The 22776-nt window shown below is 36.4% G+C and overlaps 1 protein-coding gene and 1 long non-coding RNA gene across 5 annotated transcripts in view; one reads left to right on the forward strand and one right to left on the reverse strand.

Moving 5' to 3' along the window:
* TLK1 (tousled like kinase 1) overlaps positions 1-16495 on the forward strand; it is a 164197-nt gene extending 147702 nt beyond the window's left edge. For all 3 annotated transcript variants that reach the window (XM_020890458.2, XM_070476040.1, XM_020890459.2), the window contains 8 exons: positions 958-1039; positions 4414-4505; positions 4589-4678; positions 4835-5004; positions 5278-5413; positions 9771-9882; positions 11244-11351; positions 13418-16495. In XM_020890458.2, the coding sequence (XP_020746117.1) occupies positions 958-1039; positions 4414-4505; positions 4589-4678; positions 4835-5004; positions 5278-5413; positions 9771-9882; positions 11244-11351; positions 13418-13594 (967 nt within the window). In that variant the 3' untranslated portion in view covers positions 13595-16495. The remainder of the gene's footprint in view (positions 1-957; positions 1040-4413; positions 4506-4588; positions 4679-4834; positions 5005-5277; positions 5414-9770; positions 9883-11243; positions 11352-13417) is intronic.
* Positions 16496-17965: 1470 nt separating this feature from the next.
* Positions 17966-22776, reverse strand: part of LOC110135426 (uncharacterized) — a 60556-nt gene continuing 55745 nt past the window's right edge. For both annotated transcript variants that reach the window (XR_011490956.1, XR_011490955.1), the window contains exons 3-4: positions 20960-21036; positions 17966-18169 (exon numbers count right to left, since the gene is read on the reverse strand). This is a non-coding gene — a long non-coding RNA (uncharacterized lncRNA). The remainder of the gene's footprint in view (positions 18170-20959; positions 21037-22776) is intronic.

Consider the following 22776-nt stretch of genomic DNA (forward strand, 5'->3'; position numbering starts at 1 on the left):
GCTTGCAGGATTCTAGTTCCCCAACTAGAGATTGAATGTGGGCCACGGCAGTGAAAATGCTGAATCCTAACCACTGGACCACCAGGAAATTTCCTACATTTTGCTTTAAAACTAAACAGAAATCTCTGTTAATTCTCAAGAAAAGCTTAAATTATCAAAGTTGTATTGACATTGAGTAAAATACCATGTATATTTCATATCTGAGACTATAAAACTGTTATTGGGTCGTCCCCCCCCTTAAGAATCAAGAGTGTACATTTTGGAACCATGTTTTTCTGTGAAACCCTGCCATGTATTGGCTGTTGACCTTGGACAGTTATTTAACCTTTCTGTGCAGTAGTGCCCTCATCTGTAAAATAGAGGTAGTGGCAGGGCCTAGTTCAGAGGGTTAGTTAAGAAACAAATGAGATAATATATGTGAGTGCTTAGTGTGCAGCAGATGTGATAAACATTAAATAATTTTGTTTGTGGTGGGTTTTGTTTGTTTTTTTAAAGCATTTATTTTTTGATTGGGAATTAAAATTTTATTTGCAAAAGGGAAAGACTATAAAATTTAACCATGGTTGAAAGTCAGCTTATAATTAATTTTAATCCTATGTCAGTACTATAAAACTTGATTAATTAGAACTCCCAGATAAAAGTATGTTTTCATAAGGGATGTATTTCCTGATGAGTAGATACAGGATTTTATAAAGCTCTTAGTAATACAGTAGTTGGTAGGTCTTTATCACAGTGCTATAATTGGTCATTGAACTTTAATATTCAGCTTTATAGCTGAATGTTAGGCTTTGTGAACACCAAAGTGTTAAGATGGGTAATAGTCATGCAGGTAGAGAAAGAAGTTCAAAACAGCAGGAAAAAGAAATAGGAGTAGAATAAGAGCACAACTGTGTTGTGGACAGAACCCTTTTTGTGTGTGTTTTCATATGCATGAGTGTTTTTTTCCCCACCCTTAAGGTTCAAAGATCACCCAACGTTAAATGAAAGATATTTATTGCTCCATCTGCTTGGTAGAGGTGGCTTTAGTGAAGTATATAAGGTAATGTACATTTTTTTTTCTGTTCTTCACACTAATATAGCAAAGATATAGGAGTATGTGGTTAAGAAGTACATGTTTATTGTTTTTATGATTTTTTTTTGACTGGGAAATTATGTCCTCTCATTGCAAAGAGTCTGTGATGGCTTATGTTATCTCGAGAGTCTAAAAACTATCCTTGTGCCTTTGTAGACCCTCTGATATTTGGTAGCTGATTACCACTGACCAACCTGATACAAATAATAACAGTCATTAGAATCAAGATAGGCAGGTAGCCATTTAATACAGTACATTTATGACAAGGTTGTATCCCTTAAACATGTGTTACAAGTCCTTACATGTCCTGGATTTACCCTAATTTCTACCTATTTCAAGGCCAGTGTTTCTCAAATATATATGAACGCAGAAATTTTTACTCATCACATTTAATACTTTATACCTTTTTTTTTTTTTGCTCTATATTGTCTTTCTGACCAACCTTTAAATACTGTGTTCCCAAATTTCTTTATCATTCTTAAATCTCCTTTTCAAATATATCTCCCTCCCCCTCACTGAGTTATCACCTATTTGGTTTCAGATATAGATACATAGATGCATAGCTATCTACCCACACTTCTTTCTGAGCCCCATACCTGCGGGTTTACATGACTTAAGCCCATTCACCTCATGTGGATGCTTCATAAGTACTGCAAACTCACATCTGAAATAGAAGCTTATCTTCCTATCCTCCCACACCTTCCCCTCCCTTAAAAAAAAAAAAAAAAAACTCTGCTTCCTATTTTAATATACAGCACTGCCCTTTATCTACCCAGTTCCTTCCTTGAAAAACCTGCAGTGAATGAAGAATGAAAGCCATTTTTCACTACATCTTTCCCTTAACCCCCTTCCTCCAGCATAACCAGTCTCTGGTGTATGTCATTACTAGTGTCATTAAGCTCTCCTAAATCCAGCAAGGACCCTTCTCTCTGTCAGCTCAAAGCCTCATTGTCTCTTGTTTGCATTGCTGCTCTAATCTCCTAGCCAATCACCTTTTCCTGCACGTTGAGTTTCTCCAGTCCATTTGTGTGTATGCTCAGGTAGAATGGCCTTGTTAGAAAATGCAGTATGATCATCTCACTCCCCTGCCTTATAAGCCCCAGTGGCTTTCCCATTTGCTCTTAGTTAGGATGAAGTCATAATGAAGGTCATAGTCTCACCTTAAACTTGAATTCCTATTGAAGGCTTCCCTATTAATCTGCCTTTTATAAGCTCTTTGTAACACTTTGAGCTTCATTATGTATGGGTATAATCAGTGATTAAGACCTTGGGTTCTGAAGCCAAACAGGCTGAGTTTGAATCCTAATTCTGATTGCTGTTTACCAGCTGTCTAAACTTTGGCTTATTGCTTTACCATCCTGTCTTCATCTGGGACTGTTTAACAGTTATGTACATCATGGGATCATTGTAATGATTAAATGAATTATCAGGTAAATCACATAGAATTTTGGTGTTGAGTAAATGTAAGCTCATCAAATTGTTATTAGAAATCCTCTCTGTTCAAGAGACAACCTGTATCCAGTTCTGACTCTGGGGAAATGATGGGATTTGGATTCAGAGAACTAATTTCTGATCTTGGTTCAGCCATGAACTAGTTTTTGTTTTGTTAGCTTGGATAAGCATTAGTATCACCCATCAAGAGTGATCTGTGAGCCCTCTTCCACTTCCTGTTTCTTTGATTCTAATGATAGTTTATCTGGGAACTTAAGCATTGAGTAGTCTTACCCAGGCCACAAGGTAGAAAAGAAGATCACAATAGCTCACGGTGGATCTAAAATCACCATAGCTAGCACTGGCTTATCCTAAAGGTGGCCCAGCCTCTGTTGCTTCTAATAGCTTTCATGACGGTCTTCTGCCACTGCCCAGTAATATTTCCACTGTTTTTAGTCTCACAGGGGCTAAAAGAGACTTTTCTCTTGAAGAAAGTCTTTACGTAGAAATTAGAAAATGCAGATTGTTGGGGCTCTAATGTCTTAAATCCCTATTGTTGATTTAAATACTAATGACAGCTCCCTCTGACCCCTTCAAAGTCCTTTCATTGTTGCCATGTCCCTTGGGAAACAAAGCAGCAGATTGTAAATCAAAAAACAGACTTTGTGGAAAACATTGAATCAGTTGCTTAGTGATTGCCATCTTAGCTTCATGGGAAGGTGTACTTTGAAAGAGGTGTCTTACCTTACAGTCAGTATACACTGATGGGAACTTTAGAATGTTTACTTTTTTTCCCTTCTTAATGTGATTGCTTGCAAATTTTTTAATAAACCTTTTATGTTCTTTTTGCTTTCTCCTACCTGAACTTTTTTTCTTTTCTGTTGTTTGAAACTTAACTTAGCTAATGTCTATTGGGTATTATTTTAAACACTTTGTATGTTTCACCCCATTTAATTCTCTTCAACAACCCAAACTTTGAGACTTTGTTATCACAAAGTAATGCATCTAATAATTTTATCTGACTCCAAAGTGAATATTCTTAATTACTGCATCCTCTGTGATTTCAGGTCTCATGCTTTTATAATTTTGTGACAAGCAGTTTACCCCTCCTGCTTATTTTAAGGTTAAATTGATAGAGGGAGTGGAAGCTATGAACCTTCTTCCTAATAAATATGTAAGCTTTTTGAGTGTTTTCTTAAAGGAGCACTTTTTGTATGTAAGTTACAGTAGAACCTAAACTATTAAATTTCTTTCATGATATGCAGTGTTTTAAAAAAAAAAAAAGTCACCTGAAGCCTTAAAAAATAGTTGATCATTCTTTATTAAGAAATAGACTGATAATTTGAACAAACCAGTATAAAAACCTATCTTGAGATTAAGGAGTAATTGCTGATATGGTGTGATAATTATATATATTAATTTTATAATAAAAGTTTAGAACTTTAATGAACTTGTTTTCAAACAAATGGGGAAAAAACATGGAGTCTGTAGGAAAAGATAGAGGAAAAAGTTTGCTTCATCCAATCCACCAAAAAAGTGTTAAAGTCACCTGTTTTCCTGGCTGCTTACTGCTGCTGCTGGTATAGAAGAGAAGGTCTATGCTTTTTTTTTTTTTAAAGCTTTGTTGTTTTATCTTAATTCAGTATATTGGCATTTATAAGACTTGAACATGAAAATTCGCATTAAGTTTTACTCAGATTTAACATCATGAAATTTGTATCTTGTTTCTGATAATAAATGTGCCACTCAACTATAATCTTAGCAGAGATGACTACTAAAAGTAGTATATTTTATAGTATAAAAATGTATATTCTAGTTCCATATTACTGCAAAATTATTACTCCCCCCCCCAAAAATGAGCTCTTCAGTTGGTCTTTGGTTCAAAGTCTTCTCTGTTCCTTTAATCCTAGGCTTTTGACCTTTATGAACAAAGATATGCTGCTGTGAAGATCCACCAGCTTAATAAAAGCTGGAGGGATGAGAAGAAGGAAAACTACCACAAGTAAATATTAATTCTTTGATTTTTATCAATTTTGAAAATACATTTAATGGTCATGGAGAATTAATACTCTCTCCTTCTCGTAGACATGCCTGCAGAGAGTATAGAATACACAAAGAACTGGATCACCCCAGAATAGTTAAACTCTATGACTATTTCTCCTTGGATACAGATACGTAAGTGAATGTAAACAGACTTAGTTTTTAAGAAAAGACATGTTGGCATTTGCTTCCCCTATTCTGTAGTGATGATACAAATACTCATTTTTCCATTGTGACTCTGAATTATTGGCTAATATTTTGTGTCTGATTTTTTTCTCTTCTCCATTGTAGGTTTTGTACAGTGTTAGAATACTGTGAAGGCAATGACTTGGATTTCTATCTGAAGCAACATAAATTAATGTCAGAGAAAGAAGCTAGGTCTATTGTAATGCAAATTGTAAATGCACTAAGATATCTCAATGAAATCAAACCCCCTATTATACATTATGATCTTAAGCCAGGTAATTAAATAAATTTGTCTTAAGTTTTTAAACTTTAAAGAATTATCTGAAAAATATGCTTTGTGATTTAGTTTTTAGGAGATGGTGGCATACTAGAATCTGAAGTGTTTCTAAAATTGTATCACTATATTTTAAAATTATATTTTAAATGTTTATTTTAATTAAAATTTTTACATATGTATATTAAATGTATTATATATTTCCCCAAAATCAGCTTTCATAGTAAACATAATGTTTTTCATCTTTGTATCATTAAATAAACTTTGTTCTTAGGAAACATCCTCCTGGTAGATGGAACAGCGTGTGGAGAAATCAAAATCACTGATTTTGGTCTGTCCAAGATCATGGATGATGACAGCTATGGTGTAGATGGAATGGATCTAACTTCCCAAGGGGCAGGCACATACTGGTAAGTGTATTATTAAAAACACTAAAATTATCTAGGTCAGTTCCCAGTCTTTTTAAAGAGAATTTATTTTCATGTGCCTTTGAGATTATTGTGGTATAATAAGGGTACTGATATGCAGTCTGAGTTGAGACTGGCGTCAGCTCTCTTTTCTCATCCCGTCTTAACTATAAATATCAGGAAACTAGAGGAAGAGAAATTTGGTGTCAGTGACTACCAGCCAGAAATTCCTAATGTGGAGAATTTGTGAATCTTGTTCTGTAATGTTAGAGTGATGTTTATTATGAATCAGTTGAGTTCAGTCACTTAGTCGTGTCTGACTCTTCATGATCGCATGGACCACAGCATGCCCTGTCCCATCACCAACTCCTGGAGTTTACACAAACTCATGTCCATTGAGTTGGTGATGCCATCCAACCATCTCATCCTGCCCTCGATCTTTCCCAGCATCAGGGTCTTTTCCAGTGAGTCAGCTCTTCGCATCAGGTGGCCAAAGTATTGGAGTTTCAGCTTCAATGTCAGTCCTTCCAATGAACACTCAGGACTGATCTTCTTTAGGATGGACTGGTTGTATCTGCTTGCAGTCCAGGGGACTCTCTAGAGTCTTCTCCAACACCACAGTTCAAAAGCATCAATTCTTCGACCCTCAGCTTTCTTTATAGTCCAACTCTCATATCCGTACATGACTACTGGAAAAACCATAGCCTTGACTAGACAGAGCTTTGTTGGCAAAGTATATAACTTTCCTTCCAAGGAGTAAGCATCTTTTAATTTCATGGCTGCAGTCACCATCTGCAGTGATATTGGAGCCCAAAAAAATAAAGTCTCTGTTTCCCCATCTATTTGCCATGAAGTGATGGGGCCAGATGCCATGATCTTAGTTTTCTGAATGTTGAGCTTTAAAGCCGACTTCTTCACTCTCCTCTTTCACTTTCATCAAGAGGCTGTTTAGTTCTTCTTCACTTTCTGCCATAAGGGCCGTGTCATCTGCGTATCTGAGGTTATTGATATTTCTTCCAGCCATCTTGAGTCCAGCTTTTGCTTCATGCAGCCCAGCATTTCTCTTAAGGTACTCTGCATATAAGTTAAATAAGCAGGGTGACAATATACAGCCTGGACATACCCTTTCCCGATTTGGAACCAGTCTGTTCCATGTCCAGTTCCAACTGTTGCATCCTGACCTGCATACAGATTTCTCAAGAGGCAAGTCAGGTGGTCTGGTGTTCCCATCTCTTTCAGAATTTTCCACAGTTTATTGTGGTCCACATAGTCAAAGGCTTTGACATAGTCAATAAAGCAGAAATAGGTATTTTTCTGGAACTCCCTTGCTTTTTTGATGATCCAGCGGATGTTGGCAATTTGATCTCTGGTTCCTCTGCCTTTTCTAAAACCAGCTTGAACATCTGGAAGTTCACAATTCACATATTGCTGAAGCCTGGCTTGGAGAATTTTGAGCATTACTTTACTATGAATAATAATACTTAATATATTATCTTAGCTATTAAAAGCAGTATTAAGTCCTCTCTGTACAGGTTTTGTGGTTACAGTTTTTGTTGTCATGAATGATAAGAGAAATTTGGTACAATCTTTGTCTTTTGGACTTGAGTCTAAATGAATGTCACTCCTTCACAGTTACCTGAGTGTTGACAAAAATTACTTCATTGTGAATTTTCAAACTTACTTTCAAAAGTTTAGTTTTCAGAATGAATGAATTTAGCAAAAGGAGTGAAATCTTAATTGGAAGGGAGATAGCTGTACAGGATGGTGATTACAAACATACATGTGACTTTAGGGTTTGTAGAACATAGTTAGCCTGGGCAGTAGAAAATGCTACAAGTTTGTATGCATTTTTACTTTTCAGAACAGGATTAGTCATATTCATGTAAAGCCATTTTAGAGTTTTAAAATTATGCTTGTGGCATTTTTTTAGGAATATAATGCAGTATGTCATAGATTTTTTAAATATATGTTTAAAGAAAATCATTCAAACTGGTAACTCCTTGAAGGTCAGCACCCTGAATCAGTAAGTAATCTTGAGACTATTTTTTATCACAAAATCTTAGAATCCTAGTTGCTTGGTAGAACCCTATATTCTGTGGAAAGCAGCTTGAAACCATGTTCTAAGTAATAGGTAATCCTTTGCAGAGACGCCCACATGCCGTCTCCCTCTCACGCTGGCTTCCGTAGTGTAGGGCAAGGCAGTGGAGTTTCCCTGGCAGATGGGCACCAGGGACGCTTATGTTTAGGGTGCTCTACAAGAGATACAGTCATGGCATTTCCATGTTAGGAACCTGGAATTACACTTCTTATAGAAACAGTGTTTCCCAAAATGGTTAGTTTCTAGTCATATTAGTTTTTTAAGGTATGTATTTGGTAAACAATGTCCTATACAAACTTTTAGAATATGTGTCATGGTGCCTTTACAAATTGCCTTTCATCCCCTAACTGTCAGTATCACTTAGAAGAAAGTGAGTTTTATTTCTTCCTCCGTCTCAGGTTTCAAATGCAAGCATTCACTAAATCCTGCTGGTGATTTTTCCTGAAAAGCTTTGGTTCTGTTCCCATACTCTGTCTCCTTGCTTACACCCTTTTACCTTGAGGGACAGCATAGCATTGTGTTTAAGAGCCATTCTTGTTTCAGTTACACACATACATAAGCCTACAGAAACTACATACTTTTCATAGAACAAACCTGCCTTTTTACTAAATCAAGTACCCTCCAAATCAGGAGGGTAGGAAAGGATTACATCACATACAAGTTATCGGTCATCTGTGAACATTCTGCTGAAATTGAAGTGATTTTAGCATAGTGAGTATAAAACAAAAAACAATAGATTCCCATTTAGCTGTATTACTGCTTTTCAGGACTTTGTAGTTTATCCAAATTTTAGACGGGGGGAGATGCTTGCATCCTGGTGGAGCTGTTCACTTAAATTTATTTAAAAGGTAAAAGTAAATATTACAATCTATTTTTTTGTCTAAAATTATGACTTTATAAATTTAAAAAGTATTTTTGAATGCTCCATATATTTCTGCTACTGCTACCATTCAAAACGGCACAAAGATTAATGAATATAATGAATTAATGTAACAGAGGTCCCTGGAGGGAAGCAGAGAAGGCTTGTGATAGTTGGGCAGGTCTTGAAGAGAGGGCAGTCACCATGTCAAATGAGTATGATAAGTCACTTCAGTCCTGACTCCTTGTGACACTATGGACTGTAGCCTATTAGGCTCCTTTGTCCACGGGATTCTCCAGGCAAGAATACTGGATTGTGTTGCCACGCCCTTCTCCAGGGATTGAACCCCCCATCTCCTGCATTGCAGGCGGATTCTTTAACCTCTGAGCCACTGGGGAAGCCCTAACTGGGGTAAAAGCAAGCATAAAAGGTTGTTATATTCAGAAGCGTGTGGGGACCAAATGAATTGGCCAGTTTGACCAAAGAAGGCAATGGCACCCCACTCCAGTACTCTTGCCTGGAAAATTCCATGGATGGAGGAGCCTGGTGGGCTGCAGTCCACGGGGTCGCGAAGCGTCGGACATGACTGAGCGACTTCACTTTCACTTTTCACTTTCATGCATTGGAGAATCCCAGGACGGGGGAGCCTGGTGGGCTGCCGTCTGTGGGGTTGCAGAGTCGGACACGACTGAAGTGACTTAGCAGCAGCCGCAGCCAGTTTGAGGAGGTCAGGGGAAGAGATTTTGGAAATTTAAGTTGCTTCTAGACTAAGACAGGTCTTTTGTTACAAGCAAGAGATACAAGGTCTTACCTTATTAGTGAGTGATGCTGAGGTTCTTTAAACAAAAGAACTGGCTGATCAGTTGTGTGTTTTAGGAAGAGTGAACACTGGTGAAGAGGGGGATAGGAAGAGTTTTTTCTCCTAGTGGATACTTACTCAGATTAGAACATTGTAGTTTCTAATGATAATTTGTCATTTCTATAAATACACATTTATAATTGACCCTTGAACCACGCAGGGATGAGGGGCACCAGTCCTCTACACAGTCAAAAATCTGAGAGTAAGCTTAAAGAGTTGCCCTTCATATACATGGTTCCTCCAAAGGCCCGAAACTCACCCAACCAGGGATTGTGTAGTGCTGTAGTATTTACTATAAAAAAAAAAATCCTCATGCAAGTGGACCCATGCAGTTCTAACCTGTGTTGTCAAAGGGTTAACTGTATCTTATACACTTTATCACAAAGTTTTGTTTTGGTGCTAGAGTCAGATGATACAAATGCTTTAAAAGTTTAGGACATCCATCAATGTATGGATAAAATGAAAGTTCTAAGATTTTACATATACAAGTTTAAGTTATAAATTGTTAATATCCTTTCCTTTTTTCTGCCCCGCCCCAAACTAGGTATTTACCTCCTGAGTGTTTTGTAGTTGGAAAGGAACCACCAAAGATTTCCAACAAGGTTGACGTGTGGTCAGTTGGAGTCATCTTCTTTCAATGTCTTTATGGTAGAAAGGTAAGTTAGAATATAGCAGATTCAGCTATATGGAGAGAAGTTGCGTTTTCTCTTCTTGAAGTTTCATTAATTTGAAGTCAGTTTAGTCAAGAATTCCAAGAATGGAGACCTAGTTGAGGCAGGAACAACAACCAACCATTTATTTGAGGTTAAGGAACAGCCTGGGAAGCAATATAATCCAAGAAAGCACTTGAACTGTGTTACAGCTCTACACAAGAGAGGAGTGCTTATAGGCAAAAAACTGCAAGGTTACATAAATTGTCAAGAATTAGGATTGGAGCTGGCCAGAAGTAAGGGTGCAGTTTATATAGTTGCAAAGGGGGGGTGGGTGACTTCTAAACTGCAAGGTTGCAGCTAGCGTCTGCTAATTGGTTTTGAAAACAACTAGTAGTGTCCCTTGGTTTGATACAGTTTGGAAAACTCAGGTTTTCTGTGATGCAGGAATGTGTCTGAAACCACATCCACAATGGCTACCCAGCTCCATTTTGGATGCCTGAACCATAGTTACCCATTTTTTTTTTTAGGTGATCTTAAATATGTCATCACTTACTAAAATTTTCATGGATCAGAATTACTTTAACGTCACATCAGCTTCACACCACTAATGTTTTTGTAGCATTAGGAATAATGGAGTCAAAACTGTTTTCTTCACTTTCTCACATCCTCTACCCCATTCTCCCCCAGCCCCCCAAAACACACACACATTTGGCCCGAGCATGTTTCGTGCTGTGCTTCCTCAGGGAAACTCCATCAAACTTAGTCCTAATGTTTCTCAAACCTCTCTTTATATTGAAGTCAGAACTACAAGCTACCATGGATATCTAATCCTTATCCCCTTCAATCCCTTCATCAGTGTGAAAAGTGATCCAGGGACCTGTCTGGGAATTCACTGCATGTTAGGACCAAACCCAGAGCTGTTTGATTTAACTTAATTTGTCATGCTCAAGGTGTTTTACTCTGGACTTTTCACAGATGTTTCCACTGTTCAAGCTGGTTTGAACTGTATCAGACTAAAGGACACCACTAGCTGTTTCCAAAACCACATCTGCTAGCAGGCGCCAGCTGCAACCTTGTAGTTTCTTCTACTAAGAAGTAGTTCTTAAACATTTTAAACATTCAGAATAAAATATTTAATGTTTTCATCTTAATTGCTTATTTATAGTGTTTTGGCTATGTTGAGGATTGATCAGATGGTCTTTCTCAGCCTGCTGTCAATTATAGCCTATGAGAATACATCCAACCTACAAGTAGCTAAGATTTTTTAAAGCACAAATCATTTGTACTGCAGGGATTTAGTGATAATATCTGTTCAAGTATTTTGTGAGATACATTTCTCAACATTTTATTCATTTCTTTTAAAGCCATTTGGTCACAATCAATCTCAGCAAGACATTCTTCAAGAAAATACAATATTAAAAGCCACTGATGTCCAGTTCCCTGTAAAACCTGTTGTAAGCAGTGAAGCAAAGGTACCAAATTTATGTAAATAAATTTTGTGAAGTAATTTTTTATTTCATAAGTCGTGGTTAAGACGAAGTAAACATTTGTTAATAAGTAAAGCAAAAGGGACTGCAGCCACAGGCAAGTCTATCCAATAGGGGCTGGTGATTTGCTCTGGAAAAGAACTGCTTAGGCCTTTGGCTGTGATAGTTTTTAAGGACCCAAATATAGTCCATGATTTCTTTTAAGAAGGCAGGCTAAGGAGACCATAATCTATTATTACATTTACACAAAGTTCAAAAGACACAAAACTCAACTATGGTGTTTAGAAGTCAGATAGCTATTATTCCAGTAGACTGGGGCAGAGGCAGTGCCCATGAGCAAAAGTGGGCATGAAGAGTCTTAGGAAGTTCTGATAAAGTTATTTTTCTTGATTCATTTGCCAGTTATATAGCTATATTCATTTTGTGCTGTATGCTCAATAGGGAGAAAATATTACAGCAAAAAATGGCATCATTCTCTTGGCCAAACTAAATTAACAGTAAAGTGGAATGACTGTTTTACAGGAGACAAATTTCAGAAAAAGATGACTCTGGAGTTTTGTAGGGAGAAATGCAGCACTCCATATTCAACACAGTTTACAGGCATACCCCAGAGATAACGTGGGTCCATTGCAATAAGATGAACATTGCAATAAAGGAGGTCACACACTTTTTGGTTTTCTGGTGCACATGTAGTCTATTAATTAGTGCAGTAGCATTATATCTAGAAAAAAATAATGTACATACCTTAATTAAAAATACTTGCTTGCTAAAAACTGCTAAATAAACATCATCTGAAACTTCAGCCAGCCTTTTTGCTGGTGGAGGGTCTTGCCTTGCTGTTGATTGATCATGGTGGTGATGCTGAGGCAGTATCACATTGATGGGACTCTTCCTTTCATGGACAGTTTCTCTGTAGCATACAGTGCTTTTGAGAGAAGTTCTACTGTGAGTAAAATGATTACAAAATTGAGTCAATCCTCTCAAACCCTGCCACTGCCTTATGAAACTAAGTTTATTTAATATTCTGAATCCTTTGTTGTCATTTCAGCAATTAAACTTGCGGTCTTATATGGGCACAGTTCATGGCATCCCCCAAACAATTACAGGAGTAACAAGTCACTGATGACCACCACAAATAAAGTCATCATGCAAAGTCAAAACCTGCTAGGATTACCAAAAGTGACAGAGTGAGCACATGCTGTTCAAAAAATGGTACCAATAGGTTTGTTTGACGCAGGGTTGCCACAAACCTTCACTTTGAAAACAAAAAACACAGTATTTGCAAAGTGGAATAGAACAAGGTATGCCTGTATTGGAAGTCCTAGCCAGAACAATTAGGCAAGAAAAAGAAATAAGAAGCATATAAATCAGAAAGGAAGAAGTAAAACTGTCACTATTGGTAGACAAGGGTTTTTATATATAAAATGATGCTAAAGATGTAGACCAAAAAAGTGGCAGCAAGGACTCAGATATTGTATACCAACATTCACAATAAGTCAACCAGCAGATAAATGGGTAAACAAAATGTAGCATATACATGCAGTGGAATATTAGCCTTAAAAAGGAACGAAATTCTGATGCACGCTACAACATGGATGACTTGAACATCATGCTAAGTGAAAGACACAAAAGGTCGACTATTGTATGATTCCACTCACATAAGGTGCTTAGAATAGCTAAATCATAAAAGAACATACTGGTTACCAAGGGCTGGGAGAAGAAGGAGTAGGGAGATATTGCTTAATGGGTACAGATTTCAGTTTTAGATGATGAAAAAGTTCTGCAGATGGATAGTGGTGATAGTGTACTGCAGCGTGAGTGTACTTAATGTCACTGAATTGTATACTCGGGTTAAAAATGCTCATTTTTATGTTATGTATATTTTAATCCCCATAAAATTTTTTTGAAACAAAAGAAATGCAGCTTTCCAGCAATAAGTAGTAGCAGTAATATTTAGTACTGTGAACTACTAGAGAGTTGAGACATCATCTGTAGTATTCAGTTGATTAATACTTAGAAGAGATTTTAATTGCTGACTTTTTTTTTTTAAGGCCTTTATAAGACGCTGTTTGGCATACCGAAAAGAAGATAGGTTTGATGTGCACCAACTGGCAAATGACCCCTACCTTCTCCCACACATGAGAAGATCCAATTCTTCAGGCAACTTACACATGGCTGGGCTGACCGCATCCCCCACACCCCCTTCTTCGAGCATAATTACTTACTGACTTTCCTCCAAAATCGGCACGTCGTCTTTGAATCGCTTCCAGATGCACACTTGAGTTTGAGAGCTTTTGAGTGTTTTTGTTGTTTTCTTTTTTACACAGGATATGATTGAGAACTGTTTGTGAACTGAAGTTCTTCATAGAAGTTTGTATAGAGTGGATCATGGACCCTGAATAAATGTACACCTCTGACTGTAACCTTAAGCAGTGAAGGGTGACTGCCTGTTGCAGAGAAACAGGAATACCATGTTAAAGAAAAGTGGTTTTTGTTGGGGAGGGGAACACTGTAAATAACGTTTATAATACTTCAGTAGATTTGGTTGTTACTCGAGAGTTCTAATATGAAGGGTAGTTTTTCATTATTTAAAAACACATGGAAAATGAGACATATCTCTAACACAAGAACTATAGAGTGCCTGGATACATTATTCAGCATTCAGCAGTTTATCTGCTGCAACCAAAGTAAGAACGGAATGACGCTGACAGTTGTATTTTACAGTAACAGGATGTGAGAGAATCTTTGGGCAAAGTTAGACTTTGTCATTTGCCTATTCTGGCTTTTACCAGGTTGTACCTCGAAATCACATGTCCGCTCTTTTCACTGGTTATGTTAAAGGGAGAACTGTTCCTAGATACTTTAGGCCTTTGACAAAGTACACTGCTTATTTTGGAATCAATTGAAGTCACTAAATTATGGTATTTCCAGTGTTCTCAACATGTTAGAACTGTTAACAGGTATTTTTATTTTGTTACCAGGCCTTGTTCATTCAAACAAGTGACAATATGTAACCAAATGCAGACCAGTTCTATGCAGGATAATGATAAATTCCCTTCTAGCTCTATTGTAAATTGTTGTACAGATGTCATATTTCAACTAGCAAGTTTCAGCAGCTTATTCTTGTACAAATGTTTAAAAATATGGCTTTTCTAATTGGATATTGTATTTTTTTTAAGTCTTCTTGAAGGCGCTTTAATTGCTGCTAAATGGTGTTGCTTCTTTGCTTAAAAAAAAAAAAATCAGATGACCTCCTTAAAAGGTGCAAGTTGGACTGTACATCATAGAAAGATTATTAAAAGCAGGCATTTGTTAACAATCAAGGCATGAAAAAAATGATCCATGTTGGACATAAAGAGTTCTTGAAATCAGTTTCTTGATTTCTAGGGCTGTGGGAGCACATATATAATAGATTTATAAATTGTTCATGGTAATTCTACATTTCTAGCAGGTTCTAATCAGCAAGGTGGGATGACAGTCCCTTAAACAAGTTTCTTGCGGTTTGTACAGATTTGTTAAAATGTGAACATTTCCTAACTGCCTTGTATGGTAGAAACCATTATTTTCAGGATGCTGTATTTCACTCCTTTAAGAAATTTCTTTATCATCACATTCATAATGCTGATTCTTACATGTAAATTGTCCATGTTGCTGAAAAAGGAGGCTATGTTTAACACAGATTCTCCTTAATATTGTACAGTTAATGGTGGCTCTAATTTCTGATATTGCAAGCCATTTTGTTCTTTCATTGTACATAGACACATTGTCTCTTTAAGATGCTGCTGAAATTGTAGAGAATGTAGCCAAAACAGTAATAAACAATGACAGTTAAAATTTAAAGACTATGAAATTACATTTGAAGGGAGCTTTCAAGACTTAGGACATTGACTGGGCTCCTTTACTTAAGAATCAGCTGAATAAATTCTTGAAGTATACTTCAAGATAAGCATGAATGGGTTTCAAGCTGTTAAAGTATGCCTAATAACCATTATCAAGGCTAATCCTAGGTAAGTAACACTTAGCCCTATTGGGAATGGCTTAAGGGCTGTACCTGTTCTCTGTAGATCAAGATAGAAATCCTATTTAAAAAAATACTGACATAAGTAATGGAATGCTGGCATTAATTGAGTGCTTTAGGTGCTGTCTGCAAATTTTTCAGTTTTGTTGTTTGAGTTTTCATTCTTCTGAAATGTTCATTATAGTAACTGTTATTTAAAGTCCCCAATTAAAATACCCAGTTTTGTTTAAAATTTTAGTGAGGTATATAAGTGGATGTCTACATCTAACATGAGATTGAAGAAGAGGTACAGACTTAGATCACTGGCCTTTATCATATTATTTTCAAATAAATGGAAATGACTGCTAGTGTCAAAATGCAAAAAAAGAAGAGAATAAGCCATAAAATAAAATTGCTTCCCTGGGCTTAGGTAACCATCTGTTTAGAATCCAAGGTGTGTAAGTGATAAGCCAGCTTTTAGACCCTCTATTCCTCTTAAAAGTTTTTCCAAAGAAATGACACAGCTTTGGGATAGTATGCCCCTACCCCAGCAAGTACAAGATGCTAACTGAGCCAAAGTGAGAACTGTTACCTTTACCTGAGACACTAGTATTTATCACTGATTTCAGTCATGCTGGTAATCTTTTACTCCAATTAGCTTTTGAGGCTTAAATTGTTTTTTGTTCTCCTAAATTCTGTCCTCAGAATTAAAGCATTTCCTTTACTCTTAGACAGCAGTCAAGGTCTCCTCCCTTTAAGAAGCACTGCAAGGTAAATGTATAGTTTCTGCATATAATTTAAAATATTTCTCTGAAATGAATTAGCTTTAGTGCATGCATGCCAAGAGGAAGTAAGTGTAGAAACCACACTAATTTATTAAGTCTGCAGTTGGGTAGATACTTGGTTGTTTTTCAAAAATAAAGTTTTAAGTCTATTTTTTACTCACTGGCTGTCATCCCCCTCTCCTAAAAAAATAATTTTCAATTTAAATGGTACATAAAATGTGAACAAATACTTCTACAAATACCTCATTACATGAAACCAAAATGGTAGAATTTCAGTGAAACAAATTTAAAGAATATATTCTGTGTTTTGCTGTTGATTGTTACTTATTAAATACAGTAATGCTGATTACCATTAGATGTTACTAGCTATGTTTTGCAGCAGTAGTGCAGACTGCCCAGGCCTATTAGATTGTGAGTTTACTTTTAGAATTTACATTACAAAAGGCAGACTTACACTTAAACACATTTTAACATCACACTGGCACGTCTGAAAATAATCCCACTTTAAATTTTGACATGTTATCTGATCATTTTCCTCCCAAATATACTAATCTTTAATATTCTTAGGGCTTAATTTATTTTAAAAATTATTTTAGCAACTAGCTTTAAAATAATTATTAGAATTCTAGTTCTTGGGTTTCAGGAATTCTGTAAAAGTCTTAGAATTTCTACAACCTTCTGTTGATTTGAATTATAACATACGTATCTCCACCATTTACCTTCCCCTGCTTTCATTTCCCTCCTTTTTTTGAAGATTCTTCTCGTTGAGAATTCTTGTATTTTTGAATGGGAACGATTTGAGTAAATGTGTATAGACTAACTTCAGAACAACTGCATAGGGCCAGAGGAGAACTCAGGAGTTATCTTTTATTAGGATCAAAATGCATCTGGAAATTCTCACTCATTTAACATACTGGAAATGTATATTACCTACATACATATGACAGTTTTAAAAGGGCAATCGCAATAGTACTGGTTAAGAACCCAGTTTATAACCAGGTTCTTTGGGTTTAAATGTTGACTGCCATTTACTGCCACTGTGTCTCAAGTTCCTCATCTGAAAATGAGGATAACAGTACCTACCACACAAAGTGGTTGCAAGGAATAAATGAGTTCATGCACATAAAGCACTTAGAACCACACCCAGCTCATTGTAATACCATGTGTATAAAGCTATTATTCTCATTTAAGACTCAAAGGTTATTCTGTTGCTTTTATCCTACATATGTAGTCCACCTTGCTTCCTGTGAAATCCTATTTTCCCCTTAAGAAACAAGTTCTATAGTATTTTTTACTTGTTTTAAATGATTAGATTACCTGAAAAGGGAAGGTGGTGGAGTATAACAACAATAGCAACAAAAAGTAACTTTGTCTCAACTGTAGTTACCAAAAGGATCACATTCTAACCATTTAGGCTATTTAATCAGGAAATTCTACCATACATCCCAGGGTTTTCCTTGATAATACAAGTCATCTGAGGTAGAACAGGTGCTATTATATCAGTTTTACAGAGGAGAAACATTTGGAGAAAAGAAGTAACTTGGTAAGACCACGTTAACTAGTAAATGACATCAGAACTAAAGCACAGCTCCTGGAGTTCTAAAGCAAAGTTCTTACTATGCTAACACCTTGCTTTGTTAGAACACATTAGTGTGTTAAATCATGATTGTTCAAAATAACAAAAATGAACAGATACAAATATGACTATCACCATGAAAGAGCAATATAAAGAATTCTTCAGTTGTTAGATCAGGAATGCTGTCAGCTGTGCCCAGATGGCTGAGAGTCACTTGAGAGAGGGCTTTTTGTCCAGACTCATCCTAAGCAAGGCAGAGAGTGGGTCACAAGCCTTTTCCTATTCTCACACTTGTTTTTCATTGCATTTTAAATTTATTAATAACTGATCAGGTTAACTTACAGGGATCAGTTCACCTTTCTCATCCTCAGTCAACTTTCATGAAGGTTTCTGGTAGATTCTGCTTCCTCTCCCTGCAGTGGTACCAGATGGTCTCAGAAGAAATCTGGAAAAACTGATTACTAAGTAAAAAACTTGAGAAAGTCTTACAGGTCTAATGAAATTACCCATGAATGCTGCTCCAGTGCCATGATCACAAGTGAGTAATCCTGACTGCAAGTGCTCTTGAATTTTTTAAAAGCCTGCTATATGGTCCATTTTCATCTGAAGAACTTGGGCTGTTCCCATAGCCAGATACCTAAGCTAAAGAGTAGATGTGCATGACCAGCACTGTCCTGTTCTTAATATATGGTATATTTGGTTTAAATACTTTTTATATGAGAGAGAATGATTTATTTCTAGGATATGATTTAAACTTAGATTCTAAAACTATGGCAAACTTAAAGCTTCTAAAACTACCTGATCTAAAGAATGAGTATGGCTGATATATGTCATTCATATTGATCCTATTTCATCTCTTTATGCCTTTGGTCTGCTGATGACCAAATTCATAACCTCCTTTTAAGGAGGTATTCAGAAGAGTGAAAAGTGGGTAAAGCATGGGTTTTTAAGTCTGACCTGACTTTGCATTTGTCTTTGTTCCTTAATAATTGAGTGCCCTTAGAGGAGTCACTGACAGCCTCTCTTGACTTAACTTCTACATCTGTGAAGTGTGTATACTAAAAGTACCACCTTGCAGTATTCCGCCAGATAACATGGCATGAGCTTTGACCAATTGGGTCAAATGCTGGCCATAGTGCAGAACTGAGAGGATCAAGAGTAATTGTAGGACACCCTGAGGAAGGGATAAGAACAGTTGGGGTGAGGAGTTCAGGGGACTAAGCAGCAGCCATTTATCAATATGGAGTTGTTTCTGTATTTTAACCTGTAAGTCTGTGCATAACTGCTTAGTATGAGCCCTGAGTGTCAGCGGTGACAAGATGGGCTCAATAAAAGATTCCCTTCATTTCAGCACATACAGCTATTTTAGAAGTTTGCAAATCCAATGACTTGCACATCCTAGGTGCATGACTATTGTGGGTTGGAGGCCTAATTGGTTTGTTTCAGAACTCTTGTTTTCTTCACTTTAGAAATGCTAGTTGGATCTCAAGACTGTTTCTGTTCGAGCCACCCTGAATATTAAATAAAATCATTGGTGGTTGCTGGACTGATGTAAAAAAAATTTTTTTACTGTTACTTTTTGACAATTTAAACTTCAGTAGGAGTGTTTTAGAATCTAATCCCTATGGGCTTCTTTCCCCAGAGATACAGAATAGATTCATATTGCAGTTATTAGTTAAAAAAAAAACAACCACCTTTATTCCTAATGGTAACCACAAAGCAAAAATCTAGAGTAGATATACAAAAGATAAATCTAAGCATACCACTATATAAAAATCATGAGGAGAATAACTACCAAATAGAAAAAAAATTAAAATAGCAATAATTACATACCTATCAATTACTTTTAATGTAAAGGAACTAAGCTCTCCAATCGAAAGATGCAGAGTGGCTAAATATATGCTGCCTACAAGAGACTTCAGATGTAAAGACACATCTCAAAGTGAAGGGATGAAAATAGATACGTATGCAAATGGAAACAAAAAGAAGCTGGAGTAGCTATACTTGTATCAGACAAAACAGACCTTGAACACAGAGGCTGTGGTAAGACAGACAAGGGTGTTACTATGTAATAATTAAAGGATCAACCCAGTAAGATACAATGTATGTAAATATTTATATACCCAACATAGAAGCACCTAAATATATAAATCAAATATTAACAGACCTAAAGAAATAGTAATACAATAACAGTAGGGAATTTTAATATCCATCTTTGTGAATGGGTAAATCATCTAGACAGAAAATAGGAAACATCAGCCTTAAATGACGTTAGACCAGATGAACTTAACAGACCTGAAAAACACTGGCCAGGGCAGCAGCACCCCCATGCAGTCAAATTCACATAAAACTTCTGACTCCTCCAAAACTACTAATAGCCTTGTATTGACCAAAAAACCTTGCTGATAATAAAACAATCAAGACATTTTGTATGTTATATATACTATATACTGTATTCCTAAAATAAAGCTATAGAAATGTTAAGAAAATAAAATATATACATCTACTACTGTATTTGTCAACACCATAAGTTTACAAGACAAATCATCTGTCAGTACCTACATCAATATTGTCTTTTGTGTTTTGTATACTACTGTAGACATTACATGTATTAACAGTAGACAGTAAAAATGAATACATTTATTTACAGGTATGATAATTCATGTATCAGTAATGAAGCAGTAATATTGCTTTATGGTAGTCTCCTATAATCCATAGAAAGACTTAACCAGCCTATACACTAAGAATGAATCATTATGGAAATTTTATGGCACAAACTAGTAGTCATATAACATAGTATTGGAAACACTGTTACACATTAAAAAAAAATTCACCTACAGTGATAGGCTGTTTTGCAGTTTCTCCAATTACAAGGGAGGTAGCCGCTGCTGCTGCTGCTGCTAAGTCACTTCAGTCGTGTCTGACTCTCTGTGACCCCACAGACAGCAGCCCACCAGGCTCCTCTGTCCCTGGGATTCTCCAGGCAAAAACATTGGAGTGGGTTGGCATTTCCTTCTCCAACGCATGCATGCATGCTAAGGCGCTTCAACCATGTCTGACTCTGTGACTCCCACCAGGCTCCTCTGAGCATGGGAGTCTCTAGGCAAGAATACTAGAGTGGGTTGCTATTTCCTACTCTGCAAGAGAGGTAGACTATATAGTAATATTCTTTGAATGCAAAGTTATAAAGCAGTGAGAAAACTAACACATTGATTTCATATTAAATATCACTCACCTTATGTCTATGTAAAGATAGGCTATCCACTTCAGTACATCTTGCACACAGTGTGCTACACATATAATTTCATGTATCTGTTGAAAAAAAGTATACGTATAAGAGCCCCCACACAAGTCAAACCCATGCTGTTCAAAGGTCAACTGTATATAGAACATTCCATCCAAAACAACAAAATACACATTAAGTTGTACATCCAACATTCTCCAGAATAGATCGTGTTAGGCCACAAAACAAGCCTTAATAAATGTAAGACTGAAATTGTAACAAGCATCTTTTCCAACCACAATAGCTTTAAACTAGAAATCAGTTATAAGAAGAAAACTGAAAAATCCACAAATAAGTGAAGATTAAATAAGATACTACTGAAAAACAAAAATGAGTCAAAATAAGTTTTAAAAATACCTTGAGACAAATAAAAAAAATGCAACACAACAAAAAAGAGATGCCTCAAAAGCTGTTCTAAGAGGGGCTCATGGTGATAAATGCCTTCCTCAATAAACAAAAATTTCAAATCATAACTTCACACCTCAAGGACCTCAAAATTTCAGATCACAACTTTACACCTTCAAGAAAAAAACAAACCAAAGTTAGGAGAAGATAGGAAATTATGAAATCATCAGAAATAAAACAGACTTAAAAAAACATGAAACTAGGAGCCGGTTCTTTAAATTGATAAAATTGACAAACTTTTGGCTAGACTAACCAACAAAAAAGAGGACTCAAAATCAGAAGTGAAAAAATAGGTGTTAAAACTGATGCCATAGAAATACAAAGGATCATAAGAGACTGCTATGAACAATTATACACCAAAAAATTTGACAACCTAGAGAAAAGGATAAATTCCTAGTAACATAAAACTGGCCAAGATTGAATCGAAGGAATAGAAAATCTGAACACACCAATTACTAGTAAGAAGACCGAATCAGTATCAAAAACCTAACGAAAGGAACAGATGACTTCACTGGTGAATTCTACCGAATATTTAAATGATACCAATCTTTCTTAAACTCTCTCAAAAAAAAAAACAGGAGAACATTTTCAAATTTATTTTACAAGGCTAACCTTACCCGAAAGACAAAACCAGATGATGACACGAAAGATAATTACAAGCAAACATCCCTAATGTACATAAAATATGAAAATCCTCAACAAAATATTAGCCAACCTAGTTCAACAACTTATTAAATAATCATATACCTTGACTAAGTGGGATTTATTCCAGGAATGCAAGGAACAAATCATCTGCATGCAATATAATACACAGTATTAACCAAATGAAGAAAAATCTTATGATTGAAGGTACTTCTAGATGGGCTTAGGAGACTAGCATTGTTGATTTCCAGAATTGTTTGTGCAGTGATTGAGGAGCTGGAGACAAGATGGTGGAGTAGAAGGATTTGAGCTCATCTCCTTTTACAAAACACCTTTTTCAAAACTGCTGAACAATCATCAACAAAAACCGACTTTAATCTTAAGAAGAAAAAAAAAAGTTATTCTACACACAAAGACGAAGAAGCCACAACAAGATGGCAGGAGGAACACTGTTGTGATATAACCAAATAACGTATCTGCCAGGTGGGCAACCCACAAACTGGAAAATAATTACATTGCAGAGGATCTCCCACAAGGAGGAGAGTTCTGACTCCCTCATCAGGCTCCCCAGCCTGGGGGTCTGACATCAGGAGGAGGAGGAGCCCCCAAAGCATTTTGCTTTGAAGACCAGTCAGCTTGAGTACAGGAGCTCCACAAGACTAGAGGCAACAGAGACTCCACTCTGGGAGGTGCACACAAGTTTTCAAGTGTACTAGGTCTCA

This window comes from Odocoileus virginianus, chromosome 13 (assembly GCF_023699985.2).
Source record: "Odocoileus virginianus isolate 20LAN1187 ecotype Illinois chromosome 13, Ovbor_1.2, whole genome shotgun sequence".
Lineage (NCBI taxonomy): Eukaryota > Metazoa > Chordata > Mammalia > Artiodactyla > Cervidae > Odocoileus > Odocoileus virginianus.